Below are 18,673 nucleotides of genomic sequence, written 5' to 3' on the forward strand. Positions count from 1 at the left end.
TGGTATTTATATATATATATATACTGCTTTTTGAAAACTAAAGTATTTGTATTAAAGTAAGCAGATCAAATTTCCCTTACTTTTTCCTGGTTAATCTTCGTGGAAGGTTTTATTTTTGACTTAAATTAACTGATCAAATACAACTAATATTTTACCGCAAAATTCTGGTATATTGACTTAATTAAATTGTATATACACTTGTAAAATATAATGCTTTTATAACTTTGTTTATTATAACAATCAAAACAATCATTCATTATTTGTCATTTACACATATTATGAATGTCTCGTTAACATAGCATTCTGTCTCATTTATCATCTTATTTTATTGCGTTAATCATTGTTATTTATATCTCGTCACTTTATTGTACATATAATGTTAATATTGCTAATTAATCTTTCATAATAGTCAAAATGTCTCGTCTCATTAAGGCGGCATTAGCTCAAATTGATTTTGAATATAGCGCAGGGTAATTAGAGGTAAGAGAATGCATGTAATGTAAAATCGAAAAAAGTCCAAATCAAAAAAATGAACATTTAATTTTATTTGAAAATGCTATTTGAATAGGACACTCATGGATTTTGATATGTAATCAAATCCTGAGTTTCTATTTAAATCACCTTTTATAAATTTAAAAAACAGTTCTTTATTTGTTTGTTGTATTTCTCTTTGCTTTAGAAACTTTATTTTGTTTTGCCTTTCATTTGAACAAATAGGACATTGGTTTTGAATAGAAAGACAATATTTGTGAAATGAATGATCGCAGAGAAAGTGTACTACTGGTAATTCCAGTGGAAGGTGACATTGACTGCACCTTGAAGAAGAAAGTATTTTTGGTCTATTTTTCAGATTTTTAATTTCACCTTTCATTTTTTTAATTTCATAATTGTCACTTAGAACTGAATTCTTCACACCTTTCATATTCTCTGTTGAGAAATCAGTACTTTCTGCTGTTTCTTTTCCAGGGAGCAATAAAGGTTTTATAACACTTATATTCAGTAACTCAAAATCCGATTCTTTGTCTGATAAGTATTTAGAAAATAGATCCAATATCGTTAGTGGTGAAACAAGCTTAAGTGAATTTATGTTTTCAAGAATAATTTTGATATAATTAACCAATAAAATATTGTCGCGTTCTTTGTTTAAAGACAGTTTATTTAAAATAAAACTAAGTGCTTCTTGCCATACAAATGGATTTTTATTACCTGAATACTTACAAAATTCAATGAGTCCCTGAATGTCATCTTTAAGTATATACTGTGAGACGGCAAATTGATCTAAATCACAATTCTTACAAATATAATAAACACCGTAGTTATATTTATAGTGTATGCAAATACAAAGAATTGAATACCAATTCTCGGAATTTTCAACACTTATTAATCTCTCCAATATCACTTTTGGCCACGTTTCTATGGGTGGCTCTTGTCTAAGCGATATCTGAAGTATATTAATGCATAACTCAACAGACAATTCCTCAATATCATCTGACCTAATTTCCGATTTATTTCCATCATTTGTTAATACATCCCATGTTAAATCCAACAATAGTTTGTCTTGATCTATAAATATTGGGAGGAAAACGTCTATTGGCATATTATTATTAATAACCAACGACTTAATAAACTTTGTTGTCGATTTTTGCAAATTACATATTAATACAGACCCATACTTTAAAATGAGAGAAAGCTTCTGAGTTTCATCTAACTTTATATCTTGTAGGTAATTTAATGCTTCCTTATACGATTTTTTGTCCTCTATTTGTATAGACATATATTTTTCGTGGTATTGAAATAGCTTTGATATTTTACTTGCCATTTCATATCTATTGTAGCTTCTGCAGATGTCTATTGCTATCTCTGTTTCGTAATTATCTATTTCTTGATTTGAATTTCTCAGCTCGAGGAACTCGTATATGTCCTCAAATCTCTCCAAGTGAGCAAGCAATCTGTATAGCAGCTCAACACTCTCTTTTCCTACAGATAACTTATTTTCTTTGTTTGAATTGAAATGGATTTTAGAGCTTTCCTTTCCTCTAGATTGTGATACACACTCTTTCAGGTATACGAGTGCCTCATTTAGTTTATTCGCCTTTAAGAAATTATACACAACGTGGCTCGTATCGTACCTATTTGTATCATTCAAGCAGTTTAAATAACAGTTCAACGCACTTTTGTAGTCTTTTCTAATGTTACAGAGCCAATCTCCGTATGATCTTTGAACTTGATTATATATACTTTTATTTACATCCTCATTTTTAGCCAGTACTAGTGCCCATTCATATAAGTTTTTATCAATAAGAATCTGTATTCTCTCAAATATATTTAACTCATCCAAGTGAAAAAGGATGTTTTGCACATTGTTTCCACAATCTACGTTAATTTTTTTCAATTTGTTATCTTCAACGAAATTGTAATCAAACAAGCAGGTTGTTCCAGAACACAAAATAAAAAGCATATTTAACCCTTTAACAATATGCATTACATTGTTGTATTCCCCTGTATAACAAATAAACCTCAGCTCTGGGAAATAACTGCATATAGTTATATCACAAATATTGCCCGAGTTGCTGTTATTATTCAAATTGATGCTTTCAATTTTTCCAACAATACCATCCCTTTGTCTTAAAAAACCATTTATGTTGTCGTTGCCACTTCTATTGTGTGAATTATCCTCTATACCTTCTAATTTATACATAGAATTGTTGTTTCTTCTGCTCCCACTCCCATCATTTGGATTTTTACTACTAAAGTTGCTATCCTCGTAAGACTGTGAACTTACGAGAATTAAATAGTTTTTAAACGTTGACAACATGGTAGGATTTCCCGAGTTGGTTGGTAGTGCGGAACAATTTCCATTTAGGGGATGATAACAAAACAGTCCCTCCTCTCTAAATATTACAAGTATGTCATTTACACCAGAAACGTCATTGTCCCAATTGTAAAGCACTGAACTACAGTTTATGTTAGACCCTCCCATGCTATCACAATATATCAGTTTTGGACTTAATGAGTTAATAGTAAGTAAATAAGAATAAACACATGTTTTTGTGCATACCATCATATAATACTCATCTTCATTTTTAGACGAAATAAAGTTTATTGAGGTGCATGGTTCACCAAGTCTAATGAAATTACTTGAGTAACTACTTGGTCTAAAAAAATTACCATATAAGAGCAGGATTCCAAACTCATCAACCGTTCCTAAAGCCATAAATTGATTATATTTACATACTTCAAATATATTAATGTTCCTTTCTTCCAATTCGCTAGATATGCATATCTCATTGCAAGTGCCCAATTTTGAACTCAACACATTTCCATCCAAACAGTCATACAACTTTATCTTCCATTTACTATCATCGTCTATTCCTATAGTTATGAGTGTGTTTTGAGTATACTTAATATCGAATACAGTAGTGTTGTATGCTTTCCAGATTTCCAACACGCTCAATAAACCGTCTTTAAGCCCTATTTCGTGTATTCTGCCGTCACTAGATCCGAACCAAATAGAATTCTCACTTCCTGAACACGATACAAACGACCCCAAACTAAGCTTTTCACAATCTGCTTTAGAAATGAAGAAATCATCTCCCACTATTTTTTTTTCAAAAAAGGGAAAGTATCTAAAACTCTCCATTATATATATTTCGTTTACCGCTTTTCATTGATTCATCAATAGCAGTGGATACCGTCTAAAACACAACTTTCTGTTTTCTATTAGCTTTTTGTTGTTGCTCTGTCTGTTTTTCTGTGGATTTTATTGTTTTTATCCTTTTTTCATTCCATTTTATTAATTTATTTAAATCCCACAAGTGCACATTTGCCGCCAAAATGCAGCCGCCTGCATGTCGGTACCTATTATACATGATGCCTAATTTTTGTGTGATAATTAAGTCTACGGACGCAGAAATATGGAAATTAATGTATGATTACACAAAAGTGCAAAATACACGAATCAATAGCAAACAAATACGCACGAGAAAAATTATGTTGTTATGTGTTAAAAACTGAAACATTTCTTTATATTTTTGTTAAGAAGGTAACACCTTTACAAAACCACCGAACAAAAACATTGGCTTTTCAAGAAATAATAGTTCACCTTTTTAAACGCGCCTTTTATTTTTCTGATTCAAGTATATGCAATTTGTCTATTTATTTGTATATATATATTTTTACAAGTACTTTCTCATAACATCAGTTTTATGGTACTCGAATCCAAGACCTAAATACAACTTTTTTGCAATGGGGGATTCAACTGTAAGGTCAATTCTGCCACAATTAAACTTATTTTTTGCCTCTTCAATAATGTAATTGCAGAGTATTCTACCTAACCCTTTGTTTCTGTATTTAGATGATATAATTACGTGTTCAATTCTGGAATCATCCTTTCTGCCTAAGTGTGGTATTATGTATAAACCAGCGTATCCTATAATTCTATTTTCAGTTAAATCTATCATACAATATGGGTAAAAAGTATTATATTTTAATTTTTTCTCAATTATTCCATGATTGAAAAGGGTATCGCATTTTGTAACATCCTTAATAAGTTCTATAAGTTCAGGGTAGTCCTCTAGCGTCGCTCTTCTTATCTCAATTGAGATAGAATTTGGTCCTGAATCTGAATTTTCACAAAGACTATCATCTATAGTTTTGTGATTTTCCATCATATCAATACTTTCATCAACAATATATTATGTCTCACAACTTTCAACAAATGGTTACGTATCAATAATGCATAACAGAAATTGTATTTTAGCTTTTGACCTGTTTTTATTTACTCGGAATATTTTTTATACATGAAATAGTAATAAAATGAATTACATGTTAGGCGGGAAGTTGTTAAAACCATTAGTAAATATTTAGGTTGAATTTATGTTGAAATGAATTAAAATAGAATTAAATTAAAGGTTAATTTTTGTTCAATTAAAAAGTGAAAGTACACCCAATAAGTTTGTGTTTATTCAGTTCAGGATAATAGATGCGGTAGACTTCTTTTTTTCTGTTTAGTCTTATTTTTTAGTACTTGTTAATGCTTGGCAGTACACCAAAAGAAAGATTAAGTAGATGCAACGGTAGCAACGAAATAAAGTCTCACAGAAGGAGCAAAACATTTCCAGCTATACACCCGCACATTCATAATGACGGGAGCAATCTGAATAACACAGAATCTTCTGAAATATTAAATAATAGAAACAAAACTGTAATTACGAGTAATAGTGCATTTAAAAGAAGTTTTAGTTACCTATTAATATTGGCTATAATAGGAATAATTACGGTAGATTTATTTTTCAAACATTTTAGAGCAATAACGATATTTGATAGAGTAGTGAATAACAAAGCAAATACAGATATAAATGACGATAAACAAGGTTGGGTATTCAACTTTGAGTATTTAGAGAAAACATTTGAACAACTGAATGAAAATAAAGATAGAAATAGAAAATCTATATCTCTTAAACAGCAAAAAGATGGAATAGGAGTTGTCAGTAATATTGTTATAATTAAGAACACAGTAATATCTGACTTAGACTGGAAATATGTACTTTACACTAGAGATGACGACAAAGATAGTTTAAGTAAAAGAATAGCTATTGATATAGAAAAAGGCATTATAAGTGATATTGTTGGGTTAATGGTATTGCTCATAAAACATAAAAGAATGTTAATTGAATCTCCTTTATATCCAATATTTAAAATACTTCCTTCTGTAAAATGGTTTAAAAAAAATGGCATATTTTCAATGAATAAAAATGATTTTCAAGTAGCATCTTTTGGCACTACCATGGAAGGTATTTATGATATAATAGAAAAACATTGCAAATTAGCGACTTCATACATTTATTCAACTATAATAAAAAGGGAACTCGGAATTTCACAAGAAGTAGATTATTTGAATGAGGCTCCGATAACTCAATATGACATTCAGTGGTCTTATATGATTGTTAGATCTTATTCAATTGAAATAGGTAATGGACTTGCTTTTATACCTTATCTATTATTTATGAGAAGAACAAACGGCAATTCATGCGCCACCTTTTCATTTTATTTCAACAATAAGGACACAGATAACAGTAGTGGCAACAATACAGAATTACTTCATTTGGAAGAGAAAAACAGAGTTTCTGAATCTAGTACAGATAAGTTTGGAATAAAACTTTTATCTAACAAAAACATTCATAGAGGGGATGAAATATTTCTTGAAGATAATAAAAGTTCAACTGATTCTGAAATATTTATCATTAGAGGTCAATGGTTAACGAAATCCCACAAAATGATTCTTCCTATAATTTTTCCATCAAATATTTTTAATGGTCACGACAAGAATAAGAGTAATTTTGGAGTTGATATGGATAACTCAGGTAGCAATAATACGCTAAGTAATACAAATACTTACGAATATTCATTTAATTCATCTGGAATTATATTGAATGATAAAGTTATAAATATAATACTAAAAAAATTCAACTGCTCTCTAAATATAGTACACAATTATTATTTTGAAGAAAACAATGCAGTTAACTTCAACTTCATTTTTTGTTTGAAGCTTATTTCTTATATTAAATATCATTATGATAGCGGTAACAGTATAATTGTAAACATAGATCCTTATTCAATATTGAGACCATTAGAAAGAAAAATAGAAATTGACGCCGCCTCTGTTGGCATCTCTATAATTCAATCTAAGATTGATAAACTAAGGTCTTCTGCAATTAACATAATAAATCACTTTGGAGACAAAAGTGTCCATCAATTACCAGTAATAAAAGTAAGAGAGGCCGAAATGATTTTACTTAGAAACATTATAAAATATTTGCATTATTGGTATTATATTGTTAACGATATAGATACATACGAATCTTATTATTATAATCTACTTTCGTTAAATTAAATTAGATAACTTATCATTGCTTTTTAGTTCAACACACGATGTCTACTGTTTGTTAATTGATTCTATCTCATTCATTATTATGTTATATATTTCACAAAACAAAGAGTATGTTATATTAAACTCTTTGCTATATCTCACGAATCCCTTGCTTGTTTTCTCCCAAAACCAAACCAAAGATTTAATTGAAGATTCCTTATTATCGGATGTTCTCTCTGTGCTAATAAAATCCAAATCAATATTGGAGTTGTTATCACTGCATATTATCTCAATCAAAATTTTGTCGCCATTATTCTTTTTTCTAAAAACAGAATTTTTTTTTAATATAGATATAATTTCAATTAATACTCCATTTATTATTTGAGAAGTCCAAAATGAAAACTCATTATTTAAGTGTTTTATATTGTTCAAGTCAAAATCAGTCAGTATACGATAGTTTTTACACCATTTTCCATATATTACCGACTTTTCATGATCCTCAAGTGGAAATCTAAAATCCTTAATTAACATGTTTTTTGAGGATATATTGTTCTGACATTTATCCAATTCACAAAGTGTATTTGTTAACAACGATACTTTTGCACTTATAATATCTATAAACTCGTCAAACCCTATGTAATTATCCACACTTTCCATTGTTTGTTTTATGATTGCATTCACATTCCATATTACAAATATATTTAAATATAGCAATTCAAAACGTTTGTAAATTATTTCAATTACTTTAATGCTTACATCCTCTCTTATTTCACTAATTAATGTGTCATTCATTGTCTTGTTTTTGAAATCAATATTGCTTAAGTTATATTCAACATTATTATTACTATTGAACAAATCGTAGATTTGTATATTACTTGAATTATTGTTATCAACGTAATTTTTATCGTAAAAATACTTGTAAAAAAGAGATATGCTTGAAATTAATGTATATTTTCTCAAATATCTTATAGTCAATATGACCAATATGAAAAACTTCATTTTAGTTCTGTAATCAGTCACGAGCAATTTTTCACTCAAATTATTACATTCAATATTAACGCCTTCAGCCTGACTGTTTAACGAATTTTTTTCTCCTTTGTTATATGAAATTAATTCGACCGAAATAAAGTCCTCTAATTTACTATAATTATGAATACACGTTAAGTATTCACTGTTTATTTCCGAAAAATAAACATTGTTTACGCATTCATTTGAATCAGAGATTATTAGTTGAAAATAATTTTTAATGTTTCTTCTTACCAAATTTTCGCATGAATCGTAGTCTATTACGTTTAAACCATGATATTTGACTATAAAATTAAATATATCGTAATTAATACAGGAATCTATAACATTTTTATTAAAGATAGTAAATAAATTCATCAGACTATTGTCACTTTTAATTTTACTCATACTATCAACCATATCATCAAACAAGTTTTCCCATATATAACATATTTTTGTGTTAATTTTGTCTATGCTAAATAGCATATTTAACATACGTTTGCACCATTCCCGATAAATTCTTGCAAATTTTACGCCTTTAAAATTACAACCCTTTTCTTCAATTTCGTCTTGATCATCCCCATATATATCCAAGATGCTATTGAAGTCACTAAAAAATTCTCGAAGGTAATCTATACCATCAATAACATTTTTAAATTCATCATTGATGTCTAACTCTATCTCATTGTACACTAGCAAATGATTTAAAAAATTAACCAATTTGTTTCCTGAATTATCAAAAAAATATTCTACTATTCTTTCTATAATATTTTTTACATCTTCCTTATCATTAGAACTGATTAATTCTTTCACTATATATTTTAGTGGATAAAAAATACTATTTGATACATGCATGCATGCATCTTTAAAAAATTTAAACTGATTTATTTTATCCAGGTTATCCAATTCATTTAATTGATTAATTATTAGTTCGTTGGTTTTATTCTGTAGATACTCATTTACATTATTAACAATTTCATCTGTAAAGTAATGTTTCTCATTACACAACGAATTATATACCTTTAAAACACAGTCTATATTGTCCTTTATATCTGTGTTGTTTTTAATTACTAGCAAGCATTTAAGTGTGTCGATTGTTTTCTCAAATATTTTATTCGATTCTAAATAGATTTGTTTGAACACCTCCATATCATTGGACAGAAACTCGAGTGCTTTATTCCATTTATTGTATAATACAATAATTTCTCTATAATTATTACTTGAATAATAACTGTTCAATATTGCATCAAATTTTTTTAAGTTAAATACTGCAGTAATGAAGTTACGATAATTCAAATATTCATTCAGGTTTTTTGAATTATCGTCATTAAGGATATTTTCCTTTATACTTTTGAGTAATTTACGCAAAGATTCAACTTTATTCAAATCAACCATCTCTGTTGTATTGTAATCTTGGAAATCATTTTCATATTGAGTGGAATCAGTGTTTAACTCAAAGCTTTCGAGTAAATTTGAAATATTAACTTCACTATTTATCGATTTAAAAAACTTAGATAAGTATTTTAATTTGCTGTAATTGTTATAAATTAAATTCTGCATTTTATGTTCCTCTTTTTTTATCTTTTTTGATAAGTTATTGTAAAGTGTTAATAATTCTTTTAATGACTTTGTTTCTATTAATTCAATAAACACTTTTTCAATATCAACTCCATCTCCAAGTTCATCATCTTCACTTTCACAAAAATCACAATCGTACTCATTTAACTGTTCGATACCACTTTTGCTATTCCCCACATCCTTATTTTTTATAGCTTTGTTATTTAAATAGTTTATGGACTCTGAAAAGTCCTCAACTCCATTGACCCATATGGATGAATCATCCAGTATCTCGTTCCCATAATAAGCTTGAAGTTGATCCTTAAGATTATCCTCATATACGTTTTCTTTCATAACTCGTTTAAACTACAACTTTACTTCCTTTTAAAGTGCAATTACATGTTGTGATCCATCAAGAAACGCCTAATCAGACACTTGCTGTGTTTTTTTGACTCCATTCAATACTTTTTAAATACTCCTTTATTATTATTATTATTATTATTATTATTATTAACTTAACTCTAGTTTTCCTTTTCTTCACGTATTTTTATGCACATTTTTAATTGGTAAAATGTACAATTGTTTTGGCGCCATCGTGTTTTGTACATGATTCAATTAAATTAAAACTAGATGAACAAAAGCAAATAAAAAAGTAAGAGGTTAACTTCAGAAAACAATGACTGCAAAAAACTCAGCCAGTAATTAATTTTTAAAAAAACAACAATTTTAATTCACCTAAGTATATTTTCTTTCTAAAAACTTGTATTTATTAACTTTACACATTACATCTTAAATATAAATAGCCCTTTTTAGATTTGTAAATAAGATCATTATTTTAAATGTTCACACCTCACCATGTAAAGTTTAAAGCGTTTGTTATCAAATAAGCAGTTAATTTACAAATTTGAATGGGATAAAAATTATAGGGACTAAACATTTTTCTTTTCTACGACGCTTTCTTTGAAACAATAAAAGGGTATGAAAGATAAATTCAAATGAAAAATCAGACATTGAGATAACCCCAAAACTTAACTATCTTAATTTATAGTAACATTATTGCTTATTTCTAGGGTAAAACTTTTTAATTTTTAATTGTTACCTTATTTATGTCATGTACTCGAGAAATTGCAAAAAAAAAATGGCGGGAAATTTTAGATCTCTATTATATATTTAGGGGTATTAGTGAAATCAGTAGTGTCATTAAAGAATCAAATAAGTAATAGTAATAAAAACCAACCGTTGTAAATTAATTGCATTTTTTAACTAAAATATTTTTTAAAAATATTTGACATTTAAATCTCTATCGATTATTGATTATATATAAATGTAAGGTAATTACTGTTTTATTGTTATATATAAGTGGTATTAAATTGGAAATTTTGAAACAATATAATATATGCATCTATTTTTGTTTCTGAATTTATTTTTGATCAAAACAAAAAATAAGCAAATATCAAAGTTAAATTAAATAGATAAACGTATATATTATATACACATATATGTGTATATATGTACATGTATATACATATATGTATATATAATCATAGTCATAATTTTAATCATAATATTATAGGTTTTGAATATAACATACTTTAATGAAAGTGGGTAATAGTAGGGAAATACTGATATTATTTTCATATTTTCTTTTGAATGTCATAGTACTAACTAGCATAGATTGGAACAATGGACTAGTGAGATGTGAGATATCTTCGAGTCTTAATAATGAATTTAGCAATTCCCTACAAGACTTAAAGGAAAATATTGTCTCTAATGACGATCTAGAAGATCCTGAAAATGAAGATAGCGAAGACGAAAACATATTTGATTCTAGTGATGGCAGTGCGTCTAAAGATGATATTAAATCTAAGAGTGCATCGTTAATGTCTGAGGAAACAGAAGAATTAGAGAATATTATGGATATTCCGGCTTCTAAGGACAAAGAGCCTCCTGGAGGAAAAATTGAATCTATTGAGAAAGATAATGTTTCTACTACCGAAGCAGATGAAGAAAGTGAAGAAGAAGATGATGATGAAGATGATAGTGATAATGTTAACAAAAAGTTTTTAAATGATTTTAAAAATAAATTAGAAAAGAATGAACAGTCAGAAAATGTAAAACTTACTCAAAGTTTAGGCCCGAGTTTTGACGATAAAAATTCTGAAAATTTATACCGGAAAACTGAAAAATTTAATATTGGTAAGGAAAACAATATTGAAAATACTGAGAAAATTGGCATAACTCAGTCTTTATATCCAGATTTTACTGTAAATTGTTTTAATTCAAAAGATGCTAACAACGATAGTTCTCAAAATCTTCCTACGTTTGTTTATCCAGGTAATGAAAAAATTACAAATAGTGATGTTTCTGGTAATATTGCTGGTTTTTTAAGTAATAATGTGAAAAATCAAGGTTTTCGTCCAGTAATGAAATTCAATGCACCTGTTGGTGGGTTTGGAAACAATTTGGGACAAATAAAACCTGCAGATGGAGTGTACAAAGGTATGAGTACAGGAGGAAGAATTTCGAAAGATTTACCACAAAAAGTTGTTTTTGGTGGTGTAAATGCAATTGATAGAAAGCCAGTACAGGGACAAGCAGTCTCTTTAACAGACAAGGTTTTAGTTGGAAAAATAATTGGAACTAAACCAAAAACCAATAAAATTTCTGTTCCGACTCTAAACGTTCTTGGAAGGTTGGTTAAGAATCAAGAGAAACCAGCAGCTCTAACTAAAACAAGAATTCTATTAAAGCCAAAAGAAACAAATGTTCCTGTTACTCCTCCTCCTGCTCAAAAGATTTTGGTTGCAAAAGTAGCGGAGCCAAAGCCTCAACCCCAGGTCTTACTGAAAGCAAACAAAATAGCTGTTACTCCTCCTCCTGCTCAAAAAATTCTCGTTGCAAAAGTAGCGGAGCCAAAGCCTCAACCCCAGGTCTTACTGAAAGCAAACAAAATAGCTGTTACTCCACCTCCTGCTCAAAAAATTCTCGTTGCAAAAGTAATGCAACCGCATACTCAAAGAGTGATTGTTACTCCAAATACACAAAAAATTTTGGTCAAAAAAGTGTTAGAGCCACAACCTAAGCAGAATGTTGTACTGAGACCACAAAAAATAGCTGTTACTCCTCCTCCCGTTCAAAAGATTTTGGTTGCAAAAGTAGCGGAGCCAAAGCCTAAACCCCAGGTCTTACTGCAAGCAAACAAAATAGCTGTTACTCCTCCTCCTGCTCAAAAAATTCTCGTTGCAAAAGTAGCGGAGCCAAAGCCTCAACCCCAGGTCTTACTGAAAGCAAACAAAATAGCTGTTACTCCTCCTCCTGCTCAAAAAATTCTCGTTGCAAAAGTAGTGGAGCCACAACAAAAGGCTAAAATTGTATTGCCAACGCGAAAAGTAGTTGATTCTCCACAAAAGAAACTTTTTCTTGGAAAGTTGTTGCAACCAGAGTTGACGCAAAAACCAGCTGGAAGGGTATTAGTGAAGAAATTAGTTAAGGAGGAGCCAAAAATATTATTAAGGGAAAAACGATTTACTCCGAGACAAGTATTGGTTCAGAAGATTTTAAAACCGAGGGAAAAACCAAATAGAATAATATTAGGGAGGAAGGTGGAAAATGACAGACCAATATTAGTAAAAAGGGCTATACAGAACACTCCTAGATTGATACCTGTAAAGGTAATTGGAAATAAGAAACCATTGATAAGAAGGTATGTGAAAGTGAGCGGAGGGAAAGTGAGTGAAAGTGATGATGAAGACGACGAAGATGAGGATTCAAGAATTTTAGTCAATATTCCTTATGATAGGCTGTCTCAGGGAAACAAAATAAGGAGAAATGAACCCTATCAACTTGTTGAAGACCCAAATGCTAGGTACATTCCAAATGTTCCTAGAATTAATAAGACCAATAGAATAGTCCCTGTTTTGTCTTCTAAGGGTGCTCGTGTTGGTAAAAATTTTGATTCGGACATTTCTTTAAACAATAATAACAGATACTTAAAATTAATTAGGAAAAAGAACAGTAATGGTGATGTATTTCCTGTTAAAAAACATGATTCAAACAACGATAATGAAATTGACTATTTAAGGGAAGAAATAGTTTTAAAACCGAAGTATATCGGTCCTCATCAAAGACAAAATTATATGAGTAAAGGTGGTTTTATTACTCCTGGTGGATACCCTAATAGATTAATTGGCCAATCCGGGCCTAGACTAGGAATTCCAATGTTTCAACTTCCCCCAGAACAGCAGTCAAATCCGGTGAATAATATAAATGGTATTGAAAATTTGAATGGGAACCAACACAAGGATAATGATCATTTTGGTGAATTTTCTGACAACTCTATGAGGGACTTAAGGGATACTAGACCTTGGTATTCACAATCCACATTTGTACTTTCGTTCGTTGGAGTCTTATTTTTGATTATAGTTGGTGGAATAATTGTATATTACGTATCTGCCCAAAATTGAAAACAAATTTAGCAAAAACAGGCACGTACAATAAAAGAGAACTAATTAATTATTTATCACTTATTAGTACATAAATAAGGTAAATTTTTAATACTATTTTATAATAGTAGTTTCTATTGTTGGTATTTTGCGTTTATATCCGTACACTTTTTTTTCTCTCGAGCATTATTTGCTGTTGGCTTTTATATTTATGTTTTGTATTCCACATTAATTATTTATTCTACTTAAATTTATTAACTGATAGTTGTTACATATCTTGTCCTGTTTTATATTCTTATCATATCTATGTCGTTATTAATGTAGTAGTTTAACTAAATTATAACTTATTCCTGTTAATGATACTAATCATATTCTCCTTTTCAAGTAAAATATTCAATATTGATTGTGCTTCTTTGAATTTGTTGTTTAGTTCACTATTAGTTGTTTCTAAAAACAATATTCTGTCTTGCAGTTCTTTTAACTTTGATTTTGCAATTAAAAGTGTGTTGTTTACTTCTTTATAGTATTGCTCAGAATTGCTCTTGTATTCCTGATACTCTTTTACAGTTTTCTCAAGTTCACTTTTGTTTGTTAATAGCTCGTTTATCTTCTTCTCATATTTGTCCTGTATTGTTTTCTGACTCTTTATATTTGCTCTGCTTAAGTTGTATACCTCACATTTTAATTTGTTCACTTCATCAACATATTTCTCACATCTAGAACACGTCTCGAACATTTTTTTTTCAGTTTGTTATCAACTCCTTTAGCAACATTACACTATGATCATAACACATCTCAGTTATTTTCTATTATTGCTTTTGATATGAAAAAATACGTTTTTATACTGTTTACTTAAAACGTTCAAAGCAATACCTAAAATCAATGTATGCATATACTTTACCTTATTATTGTCCCTGTACCACCGCTATTTGAGTCTAATAAGATACAAAATATATATTAACTACTTGAAACTGCTTTGTTTAAACTGTTCTTGTTCATTTATTTTCGCATTTACCTGGTTTAGTCGTACAAATTTGATTACAAATAAAGATATATCAAAAACAAAATAACTATTTATTGGTACTAAAAATACGTTATGTTTAATGATAAAATGCACCTAAATATAACCAAGTATCACTTTACTCGATTAAAAGTGCATTCTCTCCCCTTTCAGGCAAATTCTGACCTTATCCTTGCCGTATTCAAGACCCCTCTTACCCGTTTAAAGGGAATTATTTTGACACTAGCAAAAAGGCGGCAAGCACATTAATATTTAAATCTAGAATGAAAGTTAAATATAGCTTTTTCTTTCTAATTCTCAATAGAAAACTGGAAAAGATTAGTGTTGTCTTCCCTACTTCAATCACTACACTCCAAATAGCGAGTTGTGTCGTTAATCTGCAGGATTAACTCACTAAATTTACGGCATATATAGGTACTACAAACAACACGGTGACAAAGGCAGCTGCTGTTCAAAACGTTTATGCTTGAATCAGTTTTTTGGAGGAGTTTCATCTATCCCTGCCACTCAAAAGTTTCTGGTGAAATTACTTCTTGCTCATTGCCATCGTTACTGTCATCGTTTGTTTTCCCATTATTGCTGCTATTATTGTCTTCAGTCTTAGTATCAGATTTATCTTCGTCTTTCTTATTATCCTTATCACTTTGCTCAGAGGACTTTTTTGAGTTGTTGTGAACTAAGATGTATTCTTCTTCTTCAGATGGTTTGTTGTCATTTAGAATAATAAAACCTGCTTTATGTTGATAGTCAACGGCTGGAGTGAATCTAGACTCTTGAATGAATTCAAGAAACTCACTCTGATCTCCAATAACTCTAAATGGATTATTTAGCAGTAGGTACTCGTTTTTTTCATCATCACCTGAAACAGAAGATGAGAACTCGGCCTTGTCGTTTTCGTTATCTTCACTATTTGACTTGTTACCCGTTTCCTCGGGTTGACTCTTGTTATTTTTCTCCGTTGTAGAGGTTCGTTTGTTAACTTCCATCTTCTGATCCTCTTTCTTAGAAGCCAAAACAGGTTTCTTCGATTTTTTCTTAGATGCAGTGGACAAAACAGCAGTGACAACTACTTTTCTGTCCTCATTCTTGGTTAGTGAAAAGGGTTTGGGATAGTTGTACTTGCCAGAATTTCCCTTGCATTTCATCTTAAAGCTTTTTGGTATTCTTAAATCTTTGTCTACTCCTATTGAACACGTTGGATAGAAACTAAGTGAAATGCAGTGAACAAGTGGGAACCAATACCAAAATTGATAAAACAATGTAAACCCTATAACGGCCTTTGGTCTTATTTCTCCAGTTCTAGAAAACAAAGAAGCAACTACATTCCTTCCACCTGCATCGGCCAAACCTATACCCAATATAGCTCCAAATCTAGTAGTAATGTGTTCGTGTTTATCTGTAGAAGCCTTTATTAGTTTCTGCTTTATCGAAACGAGTTTATCGCATTGTTGTTCATTTTGTTGCATAATTAACATTCCAAGACCAATGTACGCAGCTTGCCTTACAAAATCGACTGAATCATTCGTAAGTGTATCTAAATTCGATATTACCTTACTTAAACCTGTCCCACAACAAATAATGCCAAGTGTTAATGCAGCAGCATATCTAACGTGTGGATTGTAATTATCACAAAGCAAATTAAATATTTGAGGTACTTGTTGTATATTTCTGCACATAACTAATCCAAGTGAAAACACAGCAGCTCTTTTATTATCATCAGATAGTTCGTTCACACATGAGAAAAGAAGCTTTTCCAAGGCAAAGTCGTTTCCAGTTCCACAATAGGCCAAGCCAAGTAAGTTTATTGCACCAAAACGAATAAAATGTTCGTTATCTGAATTCAGCTGAGCAAATAACTCATTTACTTCTTCTTGTTTACCATACATAACCAAACCTAAAGCCACTGAACAAGCCCTTATTATTTTCTCGTGCTGAGTGTCTTTTGCATAGGATATCAAGTTATTTACCACTCTTGTGGATCCAGAACCAAACATCAACATACCTATTGCATAAGCAGCTGCTTCGCCTGCTACTGCATTGTCCATATACAGAATGTTTTTAAGTTCCTCATATAAATCGTTGTTTGATGTACCCATATACATTATTCCCAGGCCTAGACAGGCACCGTGTTGTAATACTTCGTTTTTTTGGGGATTTCTGAGTTGTTCCAGTAAATACATCTTTGTATGTTCATCAACATGATTTGCATGTATAAGTCCAAGGGCGTAAAATGAACCGCCCTCACTATACTGTCCACCCAAAGCATTCCCACCTCCACTGTTATTAACGTTTTCAGATGAAGAGCCACTTCTGTGAGCTGGAAGGCACGTTGAAAGTACCTTAAACGATTCCCTTATGTGTCCCATGTGGATTACACCAAGAGATGCAGCTGTGGAAAAACGAGACCAATGTGTGGCCTTTCCAAGCCACTCCAAATTGTTTCTGAGAAACAAATCACACGTTGTGCCTGACTGCATTAATCCATGAGCCATCACTAAAGCCGTGTGGATAATAGTTGATCTTTGGTCATTGTTGTTCTTTACATAGTCTAGTATTCCCAAATCTGGTTGATTATTTAAATGCAAAAACTGGAGGTATAAATCAATAGAAGCTTCACCTAAAAGAATGTATTTGAGATTATTAAGATATTTTGTTTTATTTGCTAGCAATTCATTGTTCGAATCGGTATTGTTTGAACCATCCTTCATATCTGATTCTTCAGTGCCGCTATTTTGGTTCTCAAGAACTGACTTTTCTATCTTAGTGATCTCTTCATTAATGTCATTAATTATATTTAAGGACAATGCGTTAATTTCATTGTCTCTAAGAAAGAATCCGATGTAATAAGAAAGAGTTACAGTTTCGTCTTCCTTTACAAGATTCAGGAGAATATCTGATAATTTGTCTTTGTTTCCTGTGTAACACAAACACTGACAATATATTTGTAACAACTGATTTGTTTTGAAATTGCCAGTTTTTTCGATAATATCTATAATTATCTGGTAACATTCGTATTTAAATTTATTTGAATCCAAATTTTTAACTGAATTCAAACACTGAGTAAATAACAAAATTAGCAAATCAACAGATTTTATGTTTTTAAGTATTTGAAGCAACAAATCAGATCTTCTAGATTCTATAGTTATACCCATGGCATTCAAATAATTGTTGTTGGATGTGCTTCTAATCAATAAATCTTCAACCAAATTGCTCAGTCTATCGTCTAATCCGTCCATTTTTCTGTTATCCAAACCGCTATAGTTTTCCCCACTTGCTATCTTATCGCTATAGTCATTTTTACATATCCTAATGAATTCATCTATGCACTTAACAACCATTGACTCAGAATAAGAACTGTTTTCCATTGGATCGAATAATTTATAGCTGTGCAGCAAATATTTAAGTGCCTCATCGTAGTCTTCCATGTGAAAGTATACTTTAGATGCCAATAATGCGGCCAGTTCTCTCCCAGGGAACATTTCATCTTCAAAACAATTTTCTATCAGATTTAAATATTCTGCCATCTCAAACCAGTATCCATCAACAACTTCATTTAGTTCCTTAAGCGCATATTCCCTTAGTTTAACTGATTCATCTTCCAACAATAACGCAAATCCAGATACTGAACTCAAAGTCCTACTGTTCCCATCATCACCAACTTGAATCTGCTTCAGAGACTTATCTACCATATAGTCAGTCATTGCTACTTTTGTTTCAACTTAAGGATAAAGCTGAAAGTTTTATTTACTACCACTATTATTCGTTATTGCCTTTGTATAA

General features: G+C 30.4%; 7 protein-coding genes across 7 annotated transcripts; 2 read left to right on the forward strand and 5 right to left on the reverse strand.

Moving 5' to 3' along the window:
- Window positions 1–556: 556 nt before the first annotated feature.
- FG386_000612 (uncharacterized protein) lies at window positions 557–3,640 on the reverse strand (the record flags this gene model as incomplete). The annotated part of the gene is made up of 1 exon (XM_067339956.1): window positions 557–3,640. One exon carries the CDS (start codon window positions 3,638–3,640, stop codon window positions 557–559), a length of 3,084 nt encoding a protein of 1,027 aa, XP_067195635.1.
- A 535-nt stretch (window positions 3,641–4,175) lies between these two features.
- On the reverse strand, window positions 4,176–4,667 carry FG386_000613 (uncharacterized protein; the record flags this gene model as incomplete). Its single annotated transcript, XM_067339957.1, has 1 exon — window positions 4,176–4,667. The coding sequence occupies one exon, from the start codon at window positions 4,665–4,667 to the stop codon at window positions 4,176–4,178; it is 492 nt and encodes a 163-aa protein (XP_067195636.1).
- Window positions 4,668–5,032: 365 nt separating this feature from the next.
- FG386_000614 (uncharacterized protein) lies at window positions 5,033–6,892 on the forward strand (the record flags this gene model as incomplete). Its single annotated transcript, XM_067339958.1, has 1 exon — window positions 5,033–6,892. One exon carries the CDS (start codon window positions 5,033–5,035, stop codon window positions 6,890–6,892), a length of 1,860 nt encoding a protein of 619 aa, XP_067195637.1.
- Window positions 6,893–6,934: 42 nt separating this feature from the next.
- Window positions 6,935–9,784, reverse strand: FG386_000615 (uncharacterized protein; the record flags this gene model as incomplete). Its single annotated transcript, XM_067339959.1, has 1 exon — window positions 6,935–9,784. The coding sequence occupies one exon, from the start codon at window positions 9,782–9,784 to the stop codon at window positions 6,935–6,937; it is 2,850 nt and encodes a 949-aa protein (XP_067195638.1).
- Window positions 9,785–11,025: 1,241 nt separating this feature from the next.
- On the forward strand, window positions 11,026–13,893 carry FG386_000616 (signal peptide plus transmembrane domain or GPI anchor; the record flags this gene model as incomplete). Its single annotated transcript, XM_067339960.1, has 1 exon — window positions 11,026–13,893. The coding sequence occupies one exon, from the start codon at window positions 11,026–11,028 to the stop codon at window positions 13,891–13,893; it is 2,868 nt and encodes a 955-aa protein (XP_067195639.1).
- Window positions 13,894–14,209: 316 nt separating this feature from the next.
- Window positions 14,210–14,608, reverse strand: FG386_000617 (uncharacterized protein; the record flags this gene model as incomplete). The annotated part of the gene is made up of 1 exon (XM_067339961.1): window positions 14,210–14,608. The coding sequence occupies one exon, from the start codon at window positions 14,606–14,608 to the stop codon at window positions 14,210–14,212; it is 399 nt and encodes a 132-aa protein (XP_067195640.1).
- Window positions 14,609–15,387: 779 nt separating this feature from the next.
- Window positions 15,388–18,594, reverse strand: FG386_000619 (PSMD1 protein; the record flags this gene model as incomplete). Its single annotated transcript, XM_067339963.1, has 1 exon — window positions 15,388–18,594. The coding sequence occupies one exon, from the start codon at window positions 18,592–18,594 to the stop codon at window positions 15,388–15,390; it is 3,207 nt and encodes a 1,068-aa protein (XP_067195642.1).
- Window positions 18,595–18,673: the final 79 nt, after the last annotated feature.

This window comes from Cryptosporidium ryanae (genome assembly GCF_009792415.1).
Source record: "Cryptosporidium ryanae isolate 45019 chromosome Unknown contig_15, whole genome shotgun sequence".
Lineage (NCBI taxonomy): Eukaryota > Apicomplexa > Conoidasida > Eucoccidiorida > Cryptosporidiidae > Cryptosporidium > Cryptosporidium ryanae.